This window comes from Somniosus microcephalus, chromosome 9, assembly GCF_052327205.1.
Source record: "Somniosus microcephalus isolate GS21.2 chromosome 9, FLI_Smic_1.0, whole genome shotgun sequence".
In the NCBI taxonomy this organism is placed as follows: Eukaryota; Metazoa; Chordata; class Chondrichthyes; order Squaliformes; family Somniosidae; genus Somniosus; species Somniosus microcephalus.
This window is the reverse complement of record NC_140995.1, coordinates 36,760,468-36,779,657: the sequence shown is the minus strand read 5'-3', so window position 1 is coordinate 36,779,657 and position 19,190 is coordinate 36,760,468. Positions and strand designations below refer to the sequence as shown.

At 43.4% G+C, this 19,190-nt stretch overlaps 1 protein-coding gene across 1 annotated transcript in view; it reads left to right on the top strand.

Annotated features, from left to right (window-relative positions):
- Positions 1-19,190, top strand: part of bmp5 (bone morphogenetic protein 5) — a 275,887-nt gene that overhangs the window by 182,544 nt on the left and 74,153 nt on the right. Inside the window, exons 2-3 of the mRNA XM_085996518.1 lie at positions 9,481-9,673; positions 14,356-14,504. Coding sequence (XP_085852644.1) covers positions 9,481-9,673; positions 14,356-14,504 — 342 coding nt within the window. The remainder of the gene's footprint in view (positions 1-9,480; positions 9,674-14,355; positions 14,505-19,190) is intronic.

Sequence of the window (19,190 nt, the reverse complement as noted above, 5' to 3'; positions counted from 1 at the left end):
TTGCACATTAATAACGGTGTGCGTCGTTATCACGACTTTATTTTTCTAGCAAGATTTGCCCAAATGCCTTCTTCCACGTGCTGTAAGATTGTGTTGGAGGATATGAAGGAAGCACCTGTTGACCCTAGGAGCTGAGATCCTTTTATCAGTGATGGGCAGAAAGTACGTCAACAGGAAAGAAAAATTTGCACTTGCACAGATGGTGGCTGAGAAATGCGAATAAATACAAAGGTTTTAACTGTCCCGTTCAATCTCAATCTAAAACCCAAAAACATTGGGGTGTACTTGAACTACAAGGGAGGACAATGGTGGACACCGCTATAGAACAGATTGCCTCCTGATGCCCTTTCAAGGACTTTATTGCACATCATGTCATTTCCAAATCTTCCTCAGTTGCATCTTGTTCCTTCTCCTGACCTGACCCTAAGGATGAAGTTGTAGACAGATCATCACAGTGGTTTAGGAATAAGGTTTTGCTCAATTCATGATGGCTTTATGTTAACAGTAGGACTATATCTGAAAATCAATTAGAACAAATAGAAAGAAGGAAAACAACGTTGTACATATTTCAATGAAAGACTGCTGAAATTATTAAAAAGTAATTGCATAAAGAAAAAGAACATTTACATTTGTTTTACAGGACTTATAGTATTCCAATGCAGTTGTACAGTTTGTAATGGCAATAGCTAAGACTACAATATGCAAACTATTAAAGGTGGACTAAAAGTACCAGAACGTGGTACCAGAATAACGTAAAACTATTCAGTAATGTATAAGTGATTCCTTCTCATTTAAAAATTAATGCCCCTTTTAAAAAATCAAAAAATATAAAATACATGTGTGACTGATGTAAAATGTTGGGGTAAGTCTACATGTTTTCTCTTTTCAAAGCATTTGCAAATTTCTTGGAACTTGCAACATTGCAGAATTGATTTATTGACTATTAATTAATGTGTGAGAATACATATGTACCTCCTGCACTTGCTGCAGCACTGCTCTTCTGAAGAAACCTTTGCTGAGCAAATAACCCTTCAAGTTTATCTTGTGGTACAAAAAAAAATCAGCACTTAATTCTCGTCATGCTCTGCTACAGTAGAAAGAAGCTGCTATAACAAAATGTCATAAGGCAATGATCTGCAAGGCCATAACACTTTTGAAAATAGTGCCTTTGTCCGCATCAACTCCAATCTCTCTGGCTCTTGAAAATAAGCCACAAGAACTCAGCGAGTTAATAAAAAGATTTCTGCAGGTGACAGTATAGAGTTTCAAAATGTTTTAAGTAATCATATGGAATATTTAGAAAGGAGCTTGTTCTCTCATGTGTATGTAAACACACAGAGATTGCATATCACTTAATTTATTGGATCTTGACCATAGCTGAAAGTGATTTCCTACAACCATCCTTAAGTTCCTTTCCAAAATGACTGTGTTGAGAACCATCAGTGTATGTGACCATATGTCTGTAACCACTGACCTTTGACAGCAATTCATCATCTCAGCAATATGTTTTGAGGATATTCACCACATTTTTAAAGACCTTAGCTCTCATCATGCTCTGTTCCTTTCAAAAATGAGCATACTTGAAACCACACATGGGTGTAACCAGAAACCACTTTTTTTAAAAAAAAGCTTGATGGTGTTTTCATTAAACTTAACGAGTCATTGCAGAGTCTGGAAATTACTGAATGATGTTGTCGTCCTGAATGCTTACCAAATTTCTCTCTCCCTATTTTAATGGAGGCATTAACCTGTTTACTTTATAAGGGTTATCACCTATGTTAAAATAATAGAGATGGGAATTTGATACGAAACGTAAGATTGCATCATTCACAGTAATTTCCAGGCTCTAGTCATCTGACTGCTGATTTAAAAAAAAAATAGACTTACTGAAAAGTGATGCCAAAAATGTTATTTAGGAGCTAAAATCAGTATTGCCAGATATGGAATGCACTGCCTGAAAGGGTGGTGGAAGCAGATTCATAGTAACTTTAAAAAAGGAATTGGATAAATACTTTAAAAGGAGAAATTTGCAGGGCTATGGGGAAAGAGCAGGGGGGAGTGGGATTAATTGGCTAGCTCTTTCAAAGAGCTGGCATGGACATGATGGGCTGAATGGCTGTATCATTCTATGATTCTAATTGAATTACTTCATTATCAAGGCTTGTTTTTATAGCCGTAAAGCTGGTCACATTCAACCCAAGCGCAGCTCTGAACAGTTAGAAACCAGCAACTCCATGCAATTAGCAACACCACTGTTGTGACTATTTATTTTCTGGAGTAAAGCATGTGGCACACTCCCCTTTGATTTGGAAAGGAAAAGGTCCAGAAGCATAACAGGTCAATTTTATTTTGATAATGTCACACGCAAGTGCAATGATAATATACTTGAGGTGATATTCAATATTTTGCCAGGTATTTGCTAACAAAATGCCAAACACTTTTTCACAGAGGTTGTACCTTTTTATGTGTTAATTTGAAACCATCATGGGATATTTTCACTATCGCTTGTGGCATCAGAATGGAAAGGACACAGAAAGGGCAGCACGGTGGCATAGTGGTTAGCACTGTTGCCTCACAGCGCCAGGGACCCGGGTTCGAATCCGGCCTCGGGTGACTGTCTGTGTGGAGTTTGCACATTCTCCCCGTGTTTGCGTGGGTTTCCTCCGGGTGCTCCAGTTTCCTCCCACAGTCTAAAGATGTGCGGGTTAGGTTGATTGTCTATGATAAATTGACCCTTAGTGTTAGGGGGATTAAATATGCGGGGTTACGGGGATAGGGTGGGATATGTGTTGGTGTAGGGGTTACGGGGATCGGGTGGGATATGTGTCGGTGCAGGCTCGATGGGCTGAAATAGCCTCTATCTGCACTGTGGGGTTTCTGTGATTCTGTGAAAGGTGGCAAAAGTAGGCATAGATCCCATCCTGCACTGATCACAAACGTTATCATATTATAATAATCAATTTTAAGATTACCTCCAACACAAATTCCTATGATTCTCATCTGGAATACACTGTGCCTTAAATTCTGCAGCATAAGTTTGACCTTGGAGGTATGGTGATTCTGTGCTAACAGAAGTCAGCAATTAAAAGGTGACTTCAATAATAGTAACTTAAAGTGCAATTTCTGTAGATGTCAGTTTTAGGTGTTATTTTCTGTTTGTGATTAGAAGAATTTTAGTTGCTGCAATTATGATCTAGGAAATGGGGATTCCACCTTTTGTTGATTAAAGGATGAAGAATTGGATGAAGAGTCAAAGCCGGTCAGATTGCACAGGAGGCAAGTTGCTCACAGCTGCCTTAATTCATGTGCCTTTATCTACAGGCAGAAACACACCTACCTTGGCAGGATAAAGGAAAGCTATGTTCACAAACTGTGCTTAAATCAAAAGGCAGCAATAGAGTTACACTGTCTCCTGGAAACTGATTTTCATGGGATGGCAGTGCCAGCGGCTGTCAAGTTCATGTCAGTCCTTAACTTTTATGCCTCAGGTTCATTGCAAACTGCAATCTGCAGTGCTCAGATGTATCAAACAGATGACCAATATCTCGTTTACCAGGGCAAAGAATGTGCTTTCCTGATGGAGAACACTTTTCTCCTGCAGAATTGGCAGCAGAGTGAGAAGGCCCTGCTTTTCTCAGATCATGGGATTCCCCAAAGTCCAAGGTGCCAATATTACTTCAGTTTCAAAGAAAAGTGCTGATTTGGTTATTAAGATTAGACCTGAAGAGACCTAGGACCTCTCAAGTACTGGCTAATGGTACTTAGAACAAACCATCGGCATCCTCAAGCAACGCTTCCGCTGCCTGGACCACTCTGGAGGAGCCCTGCAGTACTCAGCTGAGCGGATATCCAGGTTTGTGGTAGTTTGCTGCATGCCGCACGAACTAGCCATTATGATGGACCAGCCCTTGCCATCCACTCATCAGGCTAGACACTGAGAAGGAAGAGCATGAGGGAAGTGGAGGAGGAGGAAGAGGAAGGGAGGCTGTAACATAGACAATGCCTTTCTGCCAGGGCTCTTCGAGATCAGGTGATTTAAGAGTGATTCCAGTGACCTCAACTACACCTCCCCATTCACCAGCAGTCCCACAGTCTTTACCTTCTCTCTTCCTTCACTCAACTGGTTGTGGTTGTTGGGAGACCAATCATCTCAGGACATCGATGCAGGAATTCCTCAGGGCAGAGTCCTAGGCTCAACCATATTCAGCTGCTTCATCAATGACCTTTCCTCCATCATAAGGTCAGAAGTGGGGATTTTCGCTGATGATTGCACAGTGTTCAGTTCCATTTGCAACTCCTCAGATAATGAAGCAGTTCATGCCTGCATGCAGCAAGACCTGGACAACATTCAGGCTTGGGCTGACAAGTGGCGAATAATATATGCATCACGCAAGTGCCAGGCAATGACCATCTCCAAGAAGAGAGAGCCTAACCACTGCCCCTTGACATTCAAAGGCATTATGATTGATGAATCCCCCACCATCAACATCCTGAGGGTCACCATTGATCAGAAACTTAACTGGAAGAGCCACATAAATACTGTGACAACAACAGCAGGTCAGAGGCTGGGTATTCTGTGGCGAGTGTCTCACCTCCTGACTCCCCAAAACTTTTCCACCATCTACAAGGCACAAGTCAAGACTGTGATGGAATACTCTCCACTTGCCTGGATGAGTGCAGCTCCAACAACACTCAAGAAGCTCAACACCATCCAGGACAAAGCAACCCGCTTGATCGGCACCCCATCCACCACCTTAAACATTCACTCCCTCCACCACCGGCACACCATAGCTACAGTGTGTACCATCTACAAGATGCACTGCAGCAAATCACCAAGGCTTCTTCGACAGCACCTCCCAAACCCGCGACCTCTACCACCTAGAAGGCCAAGGGCAGCAGACACATGGGAACACCATTACCTGCAAGTTCCCCTCCAAGTCACACACCATCCTGACTTGGAAATATATCGCTGTTCCTTCAACATCGCTGGGTCAAAATCCTGGAACTCCCTCCCTAACAACACTGTGGGAGTACCTACGCCACATGCACTGCAGTGGTTCAAGAAGGCGGCTCACCACCAACTTGTCAAGGGCAATTAGGGATGAGCAATAAATGCTGGCTTTGCCGGGGACATCCATATCCCGTGAACGAATACAAAAAAAAAATAACATTGTCCTCTTTCTGACTTCAGACATAAAAAACAATCAAATCATAACTTATCAAAATAATCATTGCATCAACATAACAAAGAATTAATCACCCTTGTGCATTTCTTTAGTGCTTGTCTTGCGTGTGCCTTTCGTTATCCTGTGAGGTGCTTCCATAGTGGCTGTAATATGGGAGATGAAAGGCTGCTGACCTTCAATTGAGGAGTGTGTAGATGGCCTTAGAGGGCAACCTTGAACAGCTCTGGGACTAGAGGGCCCACCTTCAGGCTGCACCATCTCGGCCTGGGCTGCAGCAGTCTGGACCGGCTGGCTGACAGGCGGAGTACAATGGCGGAGTGGCAGTGGTGGGAGGACGAACGCTGTCACCCTGAGAAAGGACAGCAGGTTATTGTTCAGTGGAGCCACTGCCACTCTCCTGGGGTTGTGCCTCAGCAATCCTGGTGATATGTTGGCGATCAGATTGCTGGATGCCCTGGAAGCCCCTTTGAACAATGGTATCCAGAGCCACATTGACAGCAGTCTGAACTTGCAAGGAAGCAGTCTGAGCTTTGATGGAAGCTGTTTGTGCTGCAATGGAAGCTGTGACATTGGTCATCAGATGTTACATCATGGTGGGTTCCACAGATGTGCTGATGGAGGTTGAAAAGGATGGGCTCCAAGTTCTGCGCAAAGCCCTGTGCCAAGTTGGTGCTGGACTCCTCCATGCACCTTGACATTGTGCACAGACTTTCTAGCAGACTTTCCAGTGCACCAAGTATTGGGTTGTGAATGCCCATCAGCCTTCTTCTATAGCCTGAGCCATCGAAGTTCTCATCTGACTCCTCTGCAGTAGAACTAGGGCATGACCTGTGATATCCTTACTTCCTCCCCACCGCCCCCCCCCCCACCTCCTCCTGACCTGACTCCTGCGCATTTGTGCCCGGTATCTCACCATGCGCAGGTGCCTCTTCTATCCTATCCTCTACAGTACATGCAGTGTCAGTCTCTGAGCTTGTGGCTGCAAGGGTAAGATTAAGTGATGGTGTCTCTTCATCTTCTCTGTCTTCTTCCTCAACCTCCTATGGCTGGGAAGGTTCCAGTTCTTGGGTATCTGAAATGAAAAAGGGACAAGGGTTGGGTTGTGGTGAGAGGAGAGGAGAAAGTAAGAAGTGCATGCTTACACCATCTGCAGCTTGTGAGTCAGAAGAGATTATGAGATGAGGGAGAAGGAAGAAGTAGGAAGAGAGAAGGAGGATTAAGAATGTAGATACCTTCACTATCAACTTCTCCAGTGCCGACTCTGGCCACTGCCTCAATGATACCCCTTCCCATGATGGCTAGCATGTCTCCTCCATGGGGGTTAACACGTGCAGGTGCACTTCTCCTCCTCCAGTTTCTTGTTACTGCCTCCCAACTCGAGCGTGATCCAGTTTCTAGACATTGTCTTGTTGTCTCTGTGTCTTGGTGCCAGTTCAGCTTGTCAATGCATCGTAAGGAAAAGGCTGACTGTGGTGGGAGTGGCATTTTTTTCTCTTTTTATAGAGTGATAGACAACATCAGATGCATGTAAAGTAGCTCAGCAGTAATCCTGGATGCAGCTATCTTGCCTGGGTAGCTTAGTCCTGAATTCAGAAGAAATCCTAAAACAAAAGAAAAACACTGCAGATGCTAGACACCCTTTCACGTCCTCCCTTCCCACCATCCAGAGCCCCAAATACTCCTTCCAGGTGAAACAGCTATTTACTTGTACTTCTTTCAATTCACTGCTCATGTTGTGGTCTCCTGTACATTGGAGAGACCAAACATAGATTGGGTGATCACTTTGCAGAACACCTCCATTCAGTCCGCAAGCGTGACCCTGAGCTTCTGCTCGCTTGCCACTTTAATTCTTCATCCCACTCCCACTCTGACCTCTCTGTCCTCTGCCTCCTATACTGCTCCAATGAAGCTCAACACAGGCTCGAAGAACAACACCTCATCTTTCAATTAGGCACTTTACAGCCTTCAGTACTCAACACTGAGTTCAACAATTTCAGACCATAACCTCTGCCCCCATTTTCTCACGCACCAGGTGCTGGTAGTGATTCTGTTGCCATTTACAGCTCTGCTGGACCCATCTTTTGTTACTTTATTATCCCATTACCATCTCGTTTTGCCTTGCACTATCATCCCTTTTGTCATTTAATCACTCCTGCCTTCCACGACCTTCCCTTTTGTTCTTTCCTTCCCCCTCCTTTGTTTCGCTGGCTTTGTACTCACTTATAAACTCTAACTTCTTCCAGTGCTAACAAAAGGTCATCAACTTGAAACGTTGGCCCGGACATTGCGGTGGTAATAACGGTGAAACTGTCAGCGTTCACCATCATTACCCCTCTGAAACTGAACATAACTTCAGGATTTAGCGCATGCGCAGATAAACGTAGAAATCCTGAAGTTGCGGTCAATCATTCCCTACTGCACCACAGGTTGCGCTGTGGAACTCCCCATAGCCAGCAATCACTAAAATTACTTGAACTGATGAAAACTTCCCCTTTTCCACTGCAATATCACTGTTAAAAACCTCATTAAAACATTAAGCCTTGTTCAATGAGGTCTAACTGGGTTTTTAACAGAGTTCTGAGTAATAACTACTGTTGAATAACCGTTCTGGCCCAGAAAAACTAATTCTATATTTGTGGAATGTCAAATTTCTCCATTATGATAAAAATTACTAGATTTTTAAAATAATAAAAAAATGTTTTTAAAGTTTGTTTATGATTTTTCAACTTCTACCATAATCCCATGTGTATGTCCCAATCTTTATTTCGCTCTTTGTAAAATATTTAAAAAGTGAATGATAAAAGCTGCCTTTTATTAGCTGGTTTACTGCCTGTGAGAATTCTTCAGTGTGATTGGCTGCTCAGCCAGCTTGATGCCATCACTGCTGCTGGACGCTGGAGATCCCCAATAGACAGCGCTACAATCAGATTAATGTTGAGAAAGCTAAAGTTTTTGCCACAGAGATCGCAAGATCTTTGTGGGCAGCTTTCTTCGAGATCAACGGCGATCGCCATCATTTCACCGCTGGCCGCAAATTCCGGAACGTTAACTCTATTTCTCTCTCCAAAGATGCTGCCTGTTGAGTGTTTCCAGCATATTCTGTTTTTATTTCAGAACAAGTCATATTGCATTGGATCTTTCCATTGTCCTTCTTTGGTAGGGCATCCATACCGTGGGTTCACAAGCCCTAGTCACAGTTTTAAAACCCACCATAACTCTTATCCATAACTTTTGTCATAGGCACAAGAGAACATTATCTCCTGTACCAAGTTTGGTCTTGAACTTGGATTCCCATTCGTGACATATTATTTGTTTTTGGATTTTAAGGAAACTGCCTCACATTTGCTAAGGTGCTGAAATTTACTATCACATTCAAATGGTTTTATTTTATTCAATGCCATGCTGTTGAACCCCAGAGGTTCATTTTGCTTAATCTGCCTCTAGGCAAAAGCTGAAAATCAACTGAGCAACCAAAAGCACCACTGGCTCCTCAGCAAACCAAAGGAATGAAATGGGGCACACGGTGACTGGCACATTTACCGTATGTAACTAGGGCAGAAATTGCATTGTGCATTTGGACATGACTAAGGCACCTGATAACAACGTGAGAACTGTCATTCATCCCTCCAGTGTTACCGATTGAAGAGATTGAATGCATTTCTTTCAAAATACAGTACCGCAAGCAAAGAAAAATGACATGGTTATCCTTGTAATTGTAGCACCTTTTTGTTTTAAATAAATAACTAGAATGGAATGGAGGCACTAGCCATTTTGGCACAGTACACTCACAGTTTGATCGTCTTATTCCCAGAATACTATAATGAATTTATTTTCATTGTAAGATCTTCTGTGGATGTTGGAAGGCAAAGGCAAAACATACCATTTTACAGTTTGATGGTGATCTTTTGCCCTGTTTATTTATGAATGCCACTAATTACCCTCTGCCCCCCACCCCCCCTGCCCCCCCCGCCCTGGTACAAATTTTGATTGTATTTTATAAAGTGATGAAAAGCTTGAAAATACTGAAATCTGTTTCTCTTCATTGACAGCCCATCTGTCATTTAAAAGGAAATGTGGTGAGAGCACAGAATATTATTCTTCTCCATTCGATTTTTTTTGCCCTTTGTGTTTAGCTGTGCTCGGTCCAGGACTGTTCTCAACTGACAAAAATAGCTTAGGCGGAGGCGTAAACCAAGCAATATAACAGGGAAAAGAAAGGTTGTTCTTCTACCACATGTAGTTAAGGCCATAAGTGATACCAATTTTTTTCTTTTTTTCTTATTCCTTATCTTAGTTGAAAGAGACAAGTATTTTTCTCACCAGCGAAGGCACTACAAGGAATTCCGATTTGATCTCACACAGATTCCTGAAGGAGAGGCAGTAACAGCAGCAGAATTCCGCATTTACAAAGATCGAAGCAACAGTAGATATGAAAATGACACCTTTAGGATTACTATATACCAGGTTGTTAAAGAATATACTAATAGGTAAGTATTCAATTAAATATAGACATATTATTAAGGTGCCATAATCTGTTTTGTTATAATATAGGAAAAGATTACATGGCAATCAGGAACGAGCAGGGGAGTGTGACTAATTGGATAGCTCTCTCAAAGAGCCGGCACAGGCATGATGGGCGGAATGGCCTCCTTCAGTGCTCTATGTAGTATATACTCAATGACAGTACTCAAAAAGGCTCTTTGATTTGCAGATGTTGCATATTATTATAATAATAATTGGAAAAAACACAATAACATCCATTAAAAACTGATTCAACCAATATTTAGAAATTGCCTTTTCTGAATGATTTCCATTCTTGAAAAATACTTCCTGTCAGTGTACCATGAAAGGTGACAAGATTGTTGTATGTTTAAGAGATAGTTAAGATGGATATGTTGGCAATTGAGTTAAACTGTAATAACTCTTGCAAAGCTGAAAATTTGTATTGTTTCATTTAGTGTTATTACAATATAGTAACTAAGTGAGAAACTGGAAGCAAAGGAGAAACAGAAAATGAGTGGTTGCTAGGAATAACTTCATGAGAAGGTGTAACATTATATATTGGAAGAATTCTTTTATTAATTTATATCTTAACCAGTTTGAAATTTCCAAACAGGACAATAAAATGAATCCCACCTATTACTGTACAAAATAATATCTTACAAAATGAAATGCTTACAAATATATGTAGGCTTAATAAAGTTTTCACACATTCCATGATAGTTAATTATTGAGCTCTTTCATTGTATGATAGTTATTAATTCAGCTTTATATGTAAGGGGTAATTTTGCGAAGCAGTGGACAAAAAAGCAGTTGCAGAATTAGCTGTAGTGTTATTGCCATATCTCCAACCTGCATTCCCATCCAGTGAGGCTCTCACCTGAAGGGAAGCTTTGTAGAATTGCCCCTAAATTCTCCGTAGATTATAAGTGTTATCACTGTTCATAAAAAGATTTCTGGCTTACATTTATTTTGATATTTAGTACATATTGGAGGACTAACAAGGCAAGGGAATACACAATGAATGGTAGGACCCTAGGAAGGACAGAGGATCAGAGGGACCTTGGTGTGCATGTACATAGATCCCTGAAGGCAGCAGGACAGGTAGATAAGGTGGTTAAAAAGGCATATGGGATACTTGCCTTCATTAGCCAAGGCATAGGATACAAGAGCAGGGAGGTTATGATGGAGCTGTACAAAACGCTAGTTAGGCCACAGCTGGATTACTGCGTGCAGTTCTGGTTGCCACACTATAGGAAGGATGTGATTGCATTGGAGAGGGTGCAGAGGAGATTCACCAGGATGTTACCTGGGCTGGAGCACTTCAGCTATGAAGAGAGACTGGACAGGCTGGGGTTGTTTTCCTTAGAGCAGAGAAGGCTGAGGGGGGACCTGATTGAGGTGTACAAAATTATGAGGGGCATAGATAGGGTAGATAGAAAGGAACTTTTCCCCTTAGTAGAGGGGTCAATAACCAGGGGGCATAGTTTCAAGGTAAGGAGCAGAAGGTTTAGAGGGGATTTGAGGAAAAACTTTTTCACCCAGAGGATGGTTGGAATCTGGAACTCACTGCCTGAAAGGTTGGTAGAGGCAGGAACCCTCACAACATTCAAGAAGCATTTAGATGAACACTTGAAACGACATAGCATACAAGGCTACGGACCAAGTGCTGGAAAATGGGATTAGAATAGACAGGGCTTGATGGCCGGCGCAGACACGATGGGCCGAAGGGCCTCTTTCTGTGCTGTATAACTCTATGACTCTATGACTATGACTCTATTGCCATTCCTATTGTGCCATTATTGTGGGAGGTCAGTGTGCTACTCTACTGACAATTTTGTAGGCATAGCTTTGAGGAAGATGTGACTCCAGGGAGACTCAAGTCTCCTTTTATCTCAGTACACAGTCACATAAAATGTAGGCTCTCCCTGGAGTTGAAATTGAACATATGTACATTATATGGGAAAGTAATAATGTATCCTCTAATTACTTTTACTTTAACGAACTTATACACTTTTCAGCACGAGGTTTTTAAAGATACCTCAAAAAGTGATATTACTGGAAGAAAATCTCAGAGCATTTTATCAAGATTCAATACTTTAATCATTTATTTTTGGTGTCAACATCAACAATAATTGCATTGAAAAGACATTCACTCTGTGGCTATTTGGTTACCGGGTGATACTGAGGCGACTTACTGATGAGCACTCATCTATACTTTTTCTCTTCAGTGTGGTTCCTTTTTTACAAAAGTTATTTTCTTCCCTCTTTTAGATCTCTCCCTCTCCCATGCCCCATGTCATCCCGCTGGAAGGCAACCAATTTCCTCTCAAGTCTCTTTCAACTCAGCTCTGAACCTAGCTCCACAGGTGCACAAGAGCAGCCTGGGGGTGACTCACCTTCTAGTTTTGCTCCCTTCCTTTGTCACACACTGTTTGGGTTTAGCGCATTGAGGAGTCAGACTGATACCTGACACCCAAGTTATACTGCCACTTTCAATGTGTAGCTGAAACCACTTTTCATCAAAATGACTGTGGCAGCATAACTGCCCCCACTCATCAGACACACCGAAGCCAGGTGAAACAGTGGATGCAGAGCAAAGCTCCCTTTATTATGCCCCAACAATGTGGCTTACCCAGAGACTCATAAGACTACCCCTACTTCACCAGTGCGAGCAATTCCACTTCCCACACCAGCCATCCCTGTGACCTGTCTGAGTGAAATTTCCAATTAGTACCAACATTTTTCAGATTATAGTCGGCACCAGGTACTCATTATTGAACAAAAAGATGATTCCAAAGTACATTCTAGGAAGGAAAACAACCAGAGTACACTGAAATGTTCAGAGCTGGAACTTCTCATATTGTGGATTAATAATCTGAATCAGTTTCTGCCACAGGCACTCAAACATATTGCTTTACCAAAGTCAGTTGTCTAATGCACGTTTATCTTTTCAAGAAGTTGATGTTTCTGCAGTAGTCAGTATATTTTGATTACCTTCCCTTGTTTTTGTTTCAATTGATGAGCCTCAATAGCAAAACTTTCTACAATTTTTAACCAAACAGCTCTCTATTTTAATTTCTTACCATTTGTCGATGGTGGGATATTAAGGTGAAAGAACAGCCAAGTATAGTACAACCAAAGAATGTTACAGCATATTGGAAAGTCCATTTGCTATACTTTAAGCAACAAAAGTTCTAGATGTTGCCGTTCACTGCTTTATAGGATGTAATTCTGTCTATTGACAGTTAACAGTAAAATCAAAGATCTTACACTGAACAGCCCATAAATCACCCCCAAGATTGGGAATGTTTATTTTAGGTGGTTACACTTAAAGAACCATCACATGAGACATGTCTAATTAATTACAAACTTTCGAGCAGTTCAAAGAACACACTGGCCATTAGTCAGAGATTTCACATTTCAGACTCCAGAGAGTACTAAATACAATTTATTAGGTAGTGGTACCTTTTCATTTGACCAGTTCTGGAGTGGCAGGTCAAGGCCGCTCCAATTATATGACTGCTGCCATCTCAGATGCACCCATGGGAGGTAAGAAATGTTCTCCTTGTGTGGCCATTCTAGCATTTGTAGCATTACAGAATTACAGAGTAAAAGAGATTGAAGCTGCACAGTAATCAGCATTAGCTGCCTGACAGAGCAATACCAGGAAGATATAATTATCAACTGACCGTCTTTGCAAGGCTGTGTTATGCCTTAATCTTTAGGGGAAGGCGGAAGGGTGTATTGCCAATTTCTCACATTATAGTGAGTGTACTTTGTGCCCATAACATTTTTGCAGCTATCGCTTTATGCATTTTGATGTAGAAACATTGGACCTGAATTCTTGGGGGAAGGAAGCGCACAAAATGGGTGGATTTCCCATGGGGGAGGGCTGGAATTTGGGGCAGAACCGGGATGTGTCTGGTTTGTGCCTCATTTACGACACAGCGCAAATTCTGGCTGGGAAGTGGAAAAGTCTTCCACACGCCCTTCCTAGCACTGCAGACTGCTTTGGGGGGGCGTGTATGCGGGTGTTCCCGGGCTACCCCAGGAAGTCCACCCATTACACCATCTTTAAGAACAGCAGAAACTATTTCTGATGATGGAATAGGGCTGGAGTTTCAAGCCCATTGATATATTTTATATCCTCTTGTGTTCCCTTTATTTTTTGAGAAGTATATCTGCATCTATGTGCCATACATTCCACAATGAATTTTGTGAGAATGCGTGTTTGCAGTATTAGCTTGGCTAAGTGTGAAGCGCTCTTGCCTTTAAGTCAAAAAGTAATGGGTTCAAACCCCACTCTTGAGCATAAAATCTAAGCTGATATTATTGGAGGTGCCGTTTTTTAAATAAGGTGTTAAAATGAGACACAATTTGCTCATTCAGGTGGATGCAAAAGATTCCATGGCACTACTTGAAATTATTCTGTGTCCCAGGAAACATTTATCCCTCAACCAACATCTTCAAAACAGATTATCTGGTGACTTATCTCATTGCCATGCTTGCCTACAAAACAGTACTGTAGTGACTATACTTCAAAAGTAATTCATTGATTGTGAAACACTTTGGGATTACTGAGGATGTGAAATGTGCTATATAAATGCAAGTTCTTATCTATTGGTCTGCATTGTAACTCATTGCCGGCTGTATTTCTATTTACTAGGGATGCTGACCTCTTTCTGCTGGACAGCAAGAAGATCCGAGCATCAGATGGAGGATGGCTTGTCTTCGATATTACTGCTACCAGCAATCACTGGGTAGTAAACCCACAGCATAACCTAGGCTTGCAACTTTGTGTGGAAATAATGGATGGTAGGTTATCTGTTGCTGTAAACAAATTGTGGTAGATTTTAGAACAACTAGAGAGGTCATCTTGGGAGCTGGTTGTTACCATTTTATCATGGGGCAATTTTCCAACTGCCTTGCATGAATTGCATCATTGCAGAAAGTTTCACACCAGAGGGGAGAAATTCGAATTGCAGCCAAAATGGCCGGCAAGTCAGCAGTGCTCCGTATGCCCGTCCGTGCCAACCTGAAGCCTGAGCCAAACTCAGCATAGGGCCTCATTTGAATGAAAGTGGTGAGCTGCGGGCAGCAAATGGCCATCCCGATGCAGCTTACCAGTCGGGGTCTGGTGAAATCTGTCCAGCTCTAATGCCAAGAGTAAGTAGATCTTGGGGGGAGTGGGGCAAAGCCAAGGGGGGGTCGAGCCTGCTCCTTCTGGCTCCACAAAATATAACTTTGAAAAAGTTTTGCCGCTGTTTGTGGCTGGTCAGGTTGCACAAAACCTGGTACAACTCGGCATGGCCCATTTGTAACTGAGTTTTGCAGCAGGGTCCTACAACCGGCGTAGGACTCCTTTTGGCACAGGCTCACCTGAATATGGTATCAGGCAGGCTTTGGGCATCAATGAGGTGGGTGAGGTGCCCCCTCAATTTTCAACTCCTGTCCCCCTTTTTTCAGGTGCAAAATAGATGATCGTAAGTTTAACTTCTACTCCCACACCCTCCGCCCCTTCCCCCAAGGTGTCAGCCGTGACTCAGTGGTAGTATTCTCGCCACTGAGTCAGCAAGTTGTGGGTTCAAGTCCCACCCCAGGGACTTGAGGACAAAATCTAAATTGACACTCCAGTGCACTGTCGGAGGTGTCGTCTTTCAGATGAAGTGATAAACCAAAGCTCCATCTGCTGTCTCAGGCGGACGTAAGAGATCACATGGCACTATTTCGAAGACGAGCAGGGGAGTGCTCCCCAATGTCCTGGCCATTATTTATCTGTCAACCAACACCTAAAAGACAGATTATGTGGTGATTATCATACTGCTGTTTGTGGGATCTTGCTGTGCAGAAATTGTTTTCCTACAATACAAGAGTGACGACATTTCAAAAGTACTTAATTGGCTGTAAAGCGCTTTGGGATGTTCTGAGTTCATGAAAGGTGCTATATAAATGCAAGTCTTTCTTTCTAGAGTAAAGTATTGGTTGAAAAAAAATGACCAGCTACAAAACAGTATCAACAAACAACTGAGTCAAAGCAGTGTGCAAATATGTTATGTTAAAAAGCACTTATTATGAAAAAGCACTTTAAAAACATTAATTCTTGGGATGTGGACGTCGCAGGCAAGGCCAGCATTTATTGCCCATCCCTAATTGCCCTTCAGAAGGTGGTGGTGAGCCGCCTTCTTGAACCGATGCAGTCCGTGTGGTGAATGTACTCCCACAGGGAGTTCCAGGGTTTTGACCCAGCTACAATGAAGGAACAGTGATATATGTCCAAGTCAGGATGGTGTGTGCCTTGGAGGGGAAACTGGAGGTGATGGTGTTTTCATGCGCCTGCTGTCCTTGTCCTTCTAAGTGGTGGAGGTCGTGATTTTGGGAGGTGCTGTCGAAGAAGTCTTGGTGAGTTGCTGCAGTGCATCCTATAGGTAGTACACACTACAGCCGCAGTGCACTGGTAGTGGAGGGTGTTACGTCCGTGTATAATCAGACACAGACTGCGGAGAACGATACAAACGGCGTTTACTCAATGTGGCTCAGACTGCAACTGATCTGTACAGATTACTACTCAACGTTATATACAGGTGTGGTCACTGCCGGTACTACAGTATACATGAGCTATAAAAAGTAGTCCCCCCCCTTAAAGGTACATACATTACAATTCCTCCCCTTTTAGATTAACAGTACCATAACACTCATTTAACAATTAAATATCAAACTAATTACAATTAACACTTTTAACATGCAACATTAGCTGAAAATAGTCTATTTATAAATTCAGTCTTTGGGGAGGCTTCCTGATCCTTTCTGGATAGCGCCTTTCCCGAGTGTCTTGCTCTTGGTGCGGAGGTGATTCTGGCCCCCTGTCGTCGGTTGGTTCATCAGCTTCCGATGCTACTGTTTCTGGGGTAGATGCTACCTGTACATCGGGTTCATCACCAGGTATGTATGGGCGAGGCATGGGGTTGACTTGTTCCTGTGACTCTAGGATCTGGTCAGCATGGCGTCTCACGATGCTCTCCCCAACGTCCACTGTGTACATTAGTGGGCCCTGCCGTGTGCATATCGTTCCTGGCTGCCATTTTTCTGTTCGGTAGTCGCGGGCCAAGACTGTTTGCCCTACATTGAAGCTCCTTGTTGGCTTCTCATGGATGTGCTGGAATTGCTTACTCTCAACATCTCTTCGTACGTTTGGTCTGAGCAAATCCAGGCGAGATCTTAACCTTTGGTTAAAGAACATCATGGCTGGGGCCTGGTTGGTGACTGCATGTGTCGCACTCTGGTAGGCGAACAGGAAATTGTCCACCTTGTGCTGCAGCGGAATGTTGTCATTGTACATAGCCTTTATTGCCTTCTTAAAGGTTTGTACGAACCTCTCAGCCAATCCATTTGTGGCTGGATGATACGGGGCGGATGTGTAATGCCTTACCCCATTCTTTTTCAAGAACCTCCGGAACTCTTCGGACACAAACTGTGGTCCGTTGTCGGAGCAAATCTGTTCTGGCAAGCCATTCCTGGCAAAAATGGTCCGTAGGACTGCAATAGTTTTCTCCGTGGTGGTGGAGGACATTTTGATGACCTCAGGCCATTTCGAGTGCGCATCCACGGCTATTAAAAACATTGAGTCCATGAATGGACCAGCAAAATCAATATGCACCCGTTGCCATGGAGATGAGGGCCACTCCCATGGGTGTAGAGGGGCCTGTGGTGGTGCATTTTGGACTTTCTGGCATCCTGAGCAGCTCTTGGTTAGGTCCTCGATTTGTTGATCAATCCCCGGCCACCACACATAAGCCCTAGCAAGGCTTTTCATTTTCACCCCTCCCAGATGACCTTCGTGAAGCTCATTGAGCACTCTCTCCCTTAACTTGGGTGGAATTACCACTCGGGATCCACACATCAAGGTCCCCCGGCACACTGACAGCTGTTCTCTCCTTGTCGAGAATGCTGGCAACAATGAGTCGCCATGTGCTGGCCATCCCTTCACCGTCAAATCATATACCCGAGACATTTCGGGTTTCCTTTTCGACACAAGCATTAGTTACCGGTAGGTATTCAACTATAGTCGAATGGAATATTTCGACAGGATCCACTGCTGGTGCTTCCTCCACAGTAGGCAGTGGCAGGCGTGATAGCCCATCAGCATTTCCATGCTGTTTTGTGCCCTTATATTCAATCTCATAGTGCTGCGCCCCTAGAAAAAGTGACCATCTTTGTAGTCGTTGCGCAGTCGTCACCGGAACGCCCTTCTTCGGATTAAAAATGGAGACAAGAGGCTGGTGATCAGTCAGCAAGGTGAATTTCTGTCCGTGCAGATAGTGATTGAACTTTTTCACTCCCCACACTAGGCTGAGGGCCTCCCTGTCAATCTGGGCGTAGTTACGCTCGGCTGAGGTTAGTGATCGTGACGCAAAGGCTATTGGCCTCTCTGAGCCATCCGAGAACTTGTGCGACAGCACCGCTCCAATGCCGTAGGGTGACGCATCACATGCCAACCGAATTGGTAATGCTGGGTTGTAATGGGCCAATACCTCTTTCGATGTGATTAGTGTTTTGCTCTTCTGGAAAGCTCGTCCACATTCGTCACTCCACTTCCATGGCACCCCAGTTTGCAGTAGGGTGTTCAGTGGGTGTAGTATTGTAGACAAATTTGGCAAGAACTTATGGTAGTAGTTTACCAGCCCGAGGAACGACCTCAGTTGTGACACATTTTCCGGTGCTGGAGCCTTGACTACTGCCTCAATCTTCTCTGGGGACTTATGTAACCCCCCTTTATCGATAACGTGGCCACAATACGAGATCTGTTTTCTAAAAAACTCGCATTTGGGGCGGTTAGCTTGGAGCCCATATTCCTGCAATCTAGTGAGCACCTGCTCCAGGTTGGCAAGGTGATCACTGTCATTTTCGCCCGTGACCAGGATGTCGTCCAAATAACACTGGGTCCCTGGGATCCCTTGCAGGACTTGTTCCATTGCCCTCTACCAAATAGCTGGAGCTGATGCTACCCCGAATACCAGCCGATTGTATTGGTAGAGACCTTTATGGGTGTTGATTGTGAGGTATTTTTTTGATGCTTCTTCTACCTCCATTTGCAGATACGCCTGGGCCAGATCAATCTTAGTGATGCGTTTCCCTCCAGATAGCGAGGCGAAAATATCTTCAATCCGCGAAAGTGGATATTGTACGGTGTGAAGGACCGGGTTCACTGTTACCTTAAAGTCCCCACGGATGCGAACCTTCCTTGGTTCCCCAGGCGTGCTGCTCAATGACTTTTTCATCACAGGGACGATGGGTGTAGCCCACTCGCTCCAGTCTACCTTGGACAGTACACCTGAACGTTCCAGAGTCTCCAGCTCTGCTTCGACGGCTGGGTGGATCGCATAAGGTACTGGTCTGGCCTTAAAAAATTTTGGACTTGCGTTTTCTTCAATTTTAATCGTCTCTGTCATGCATTTTAGTGTTCCGAGTCCTTGCTGGAACACTTCTTTTGCGTCAGTTAGGATC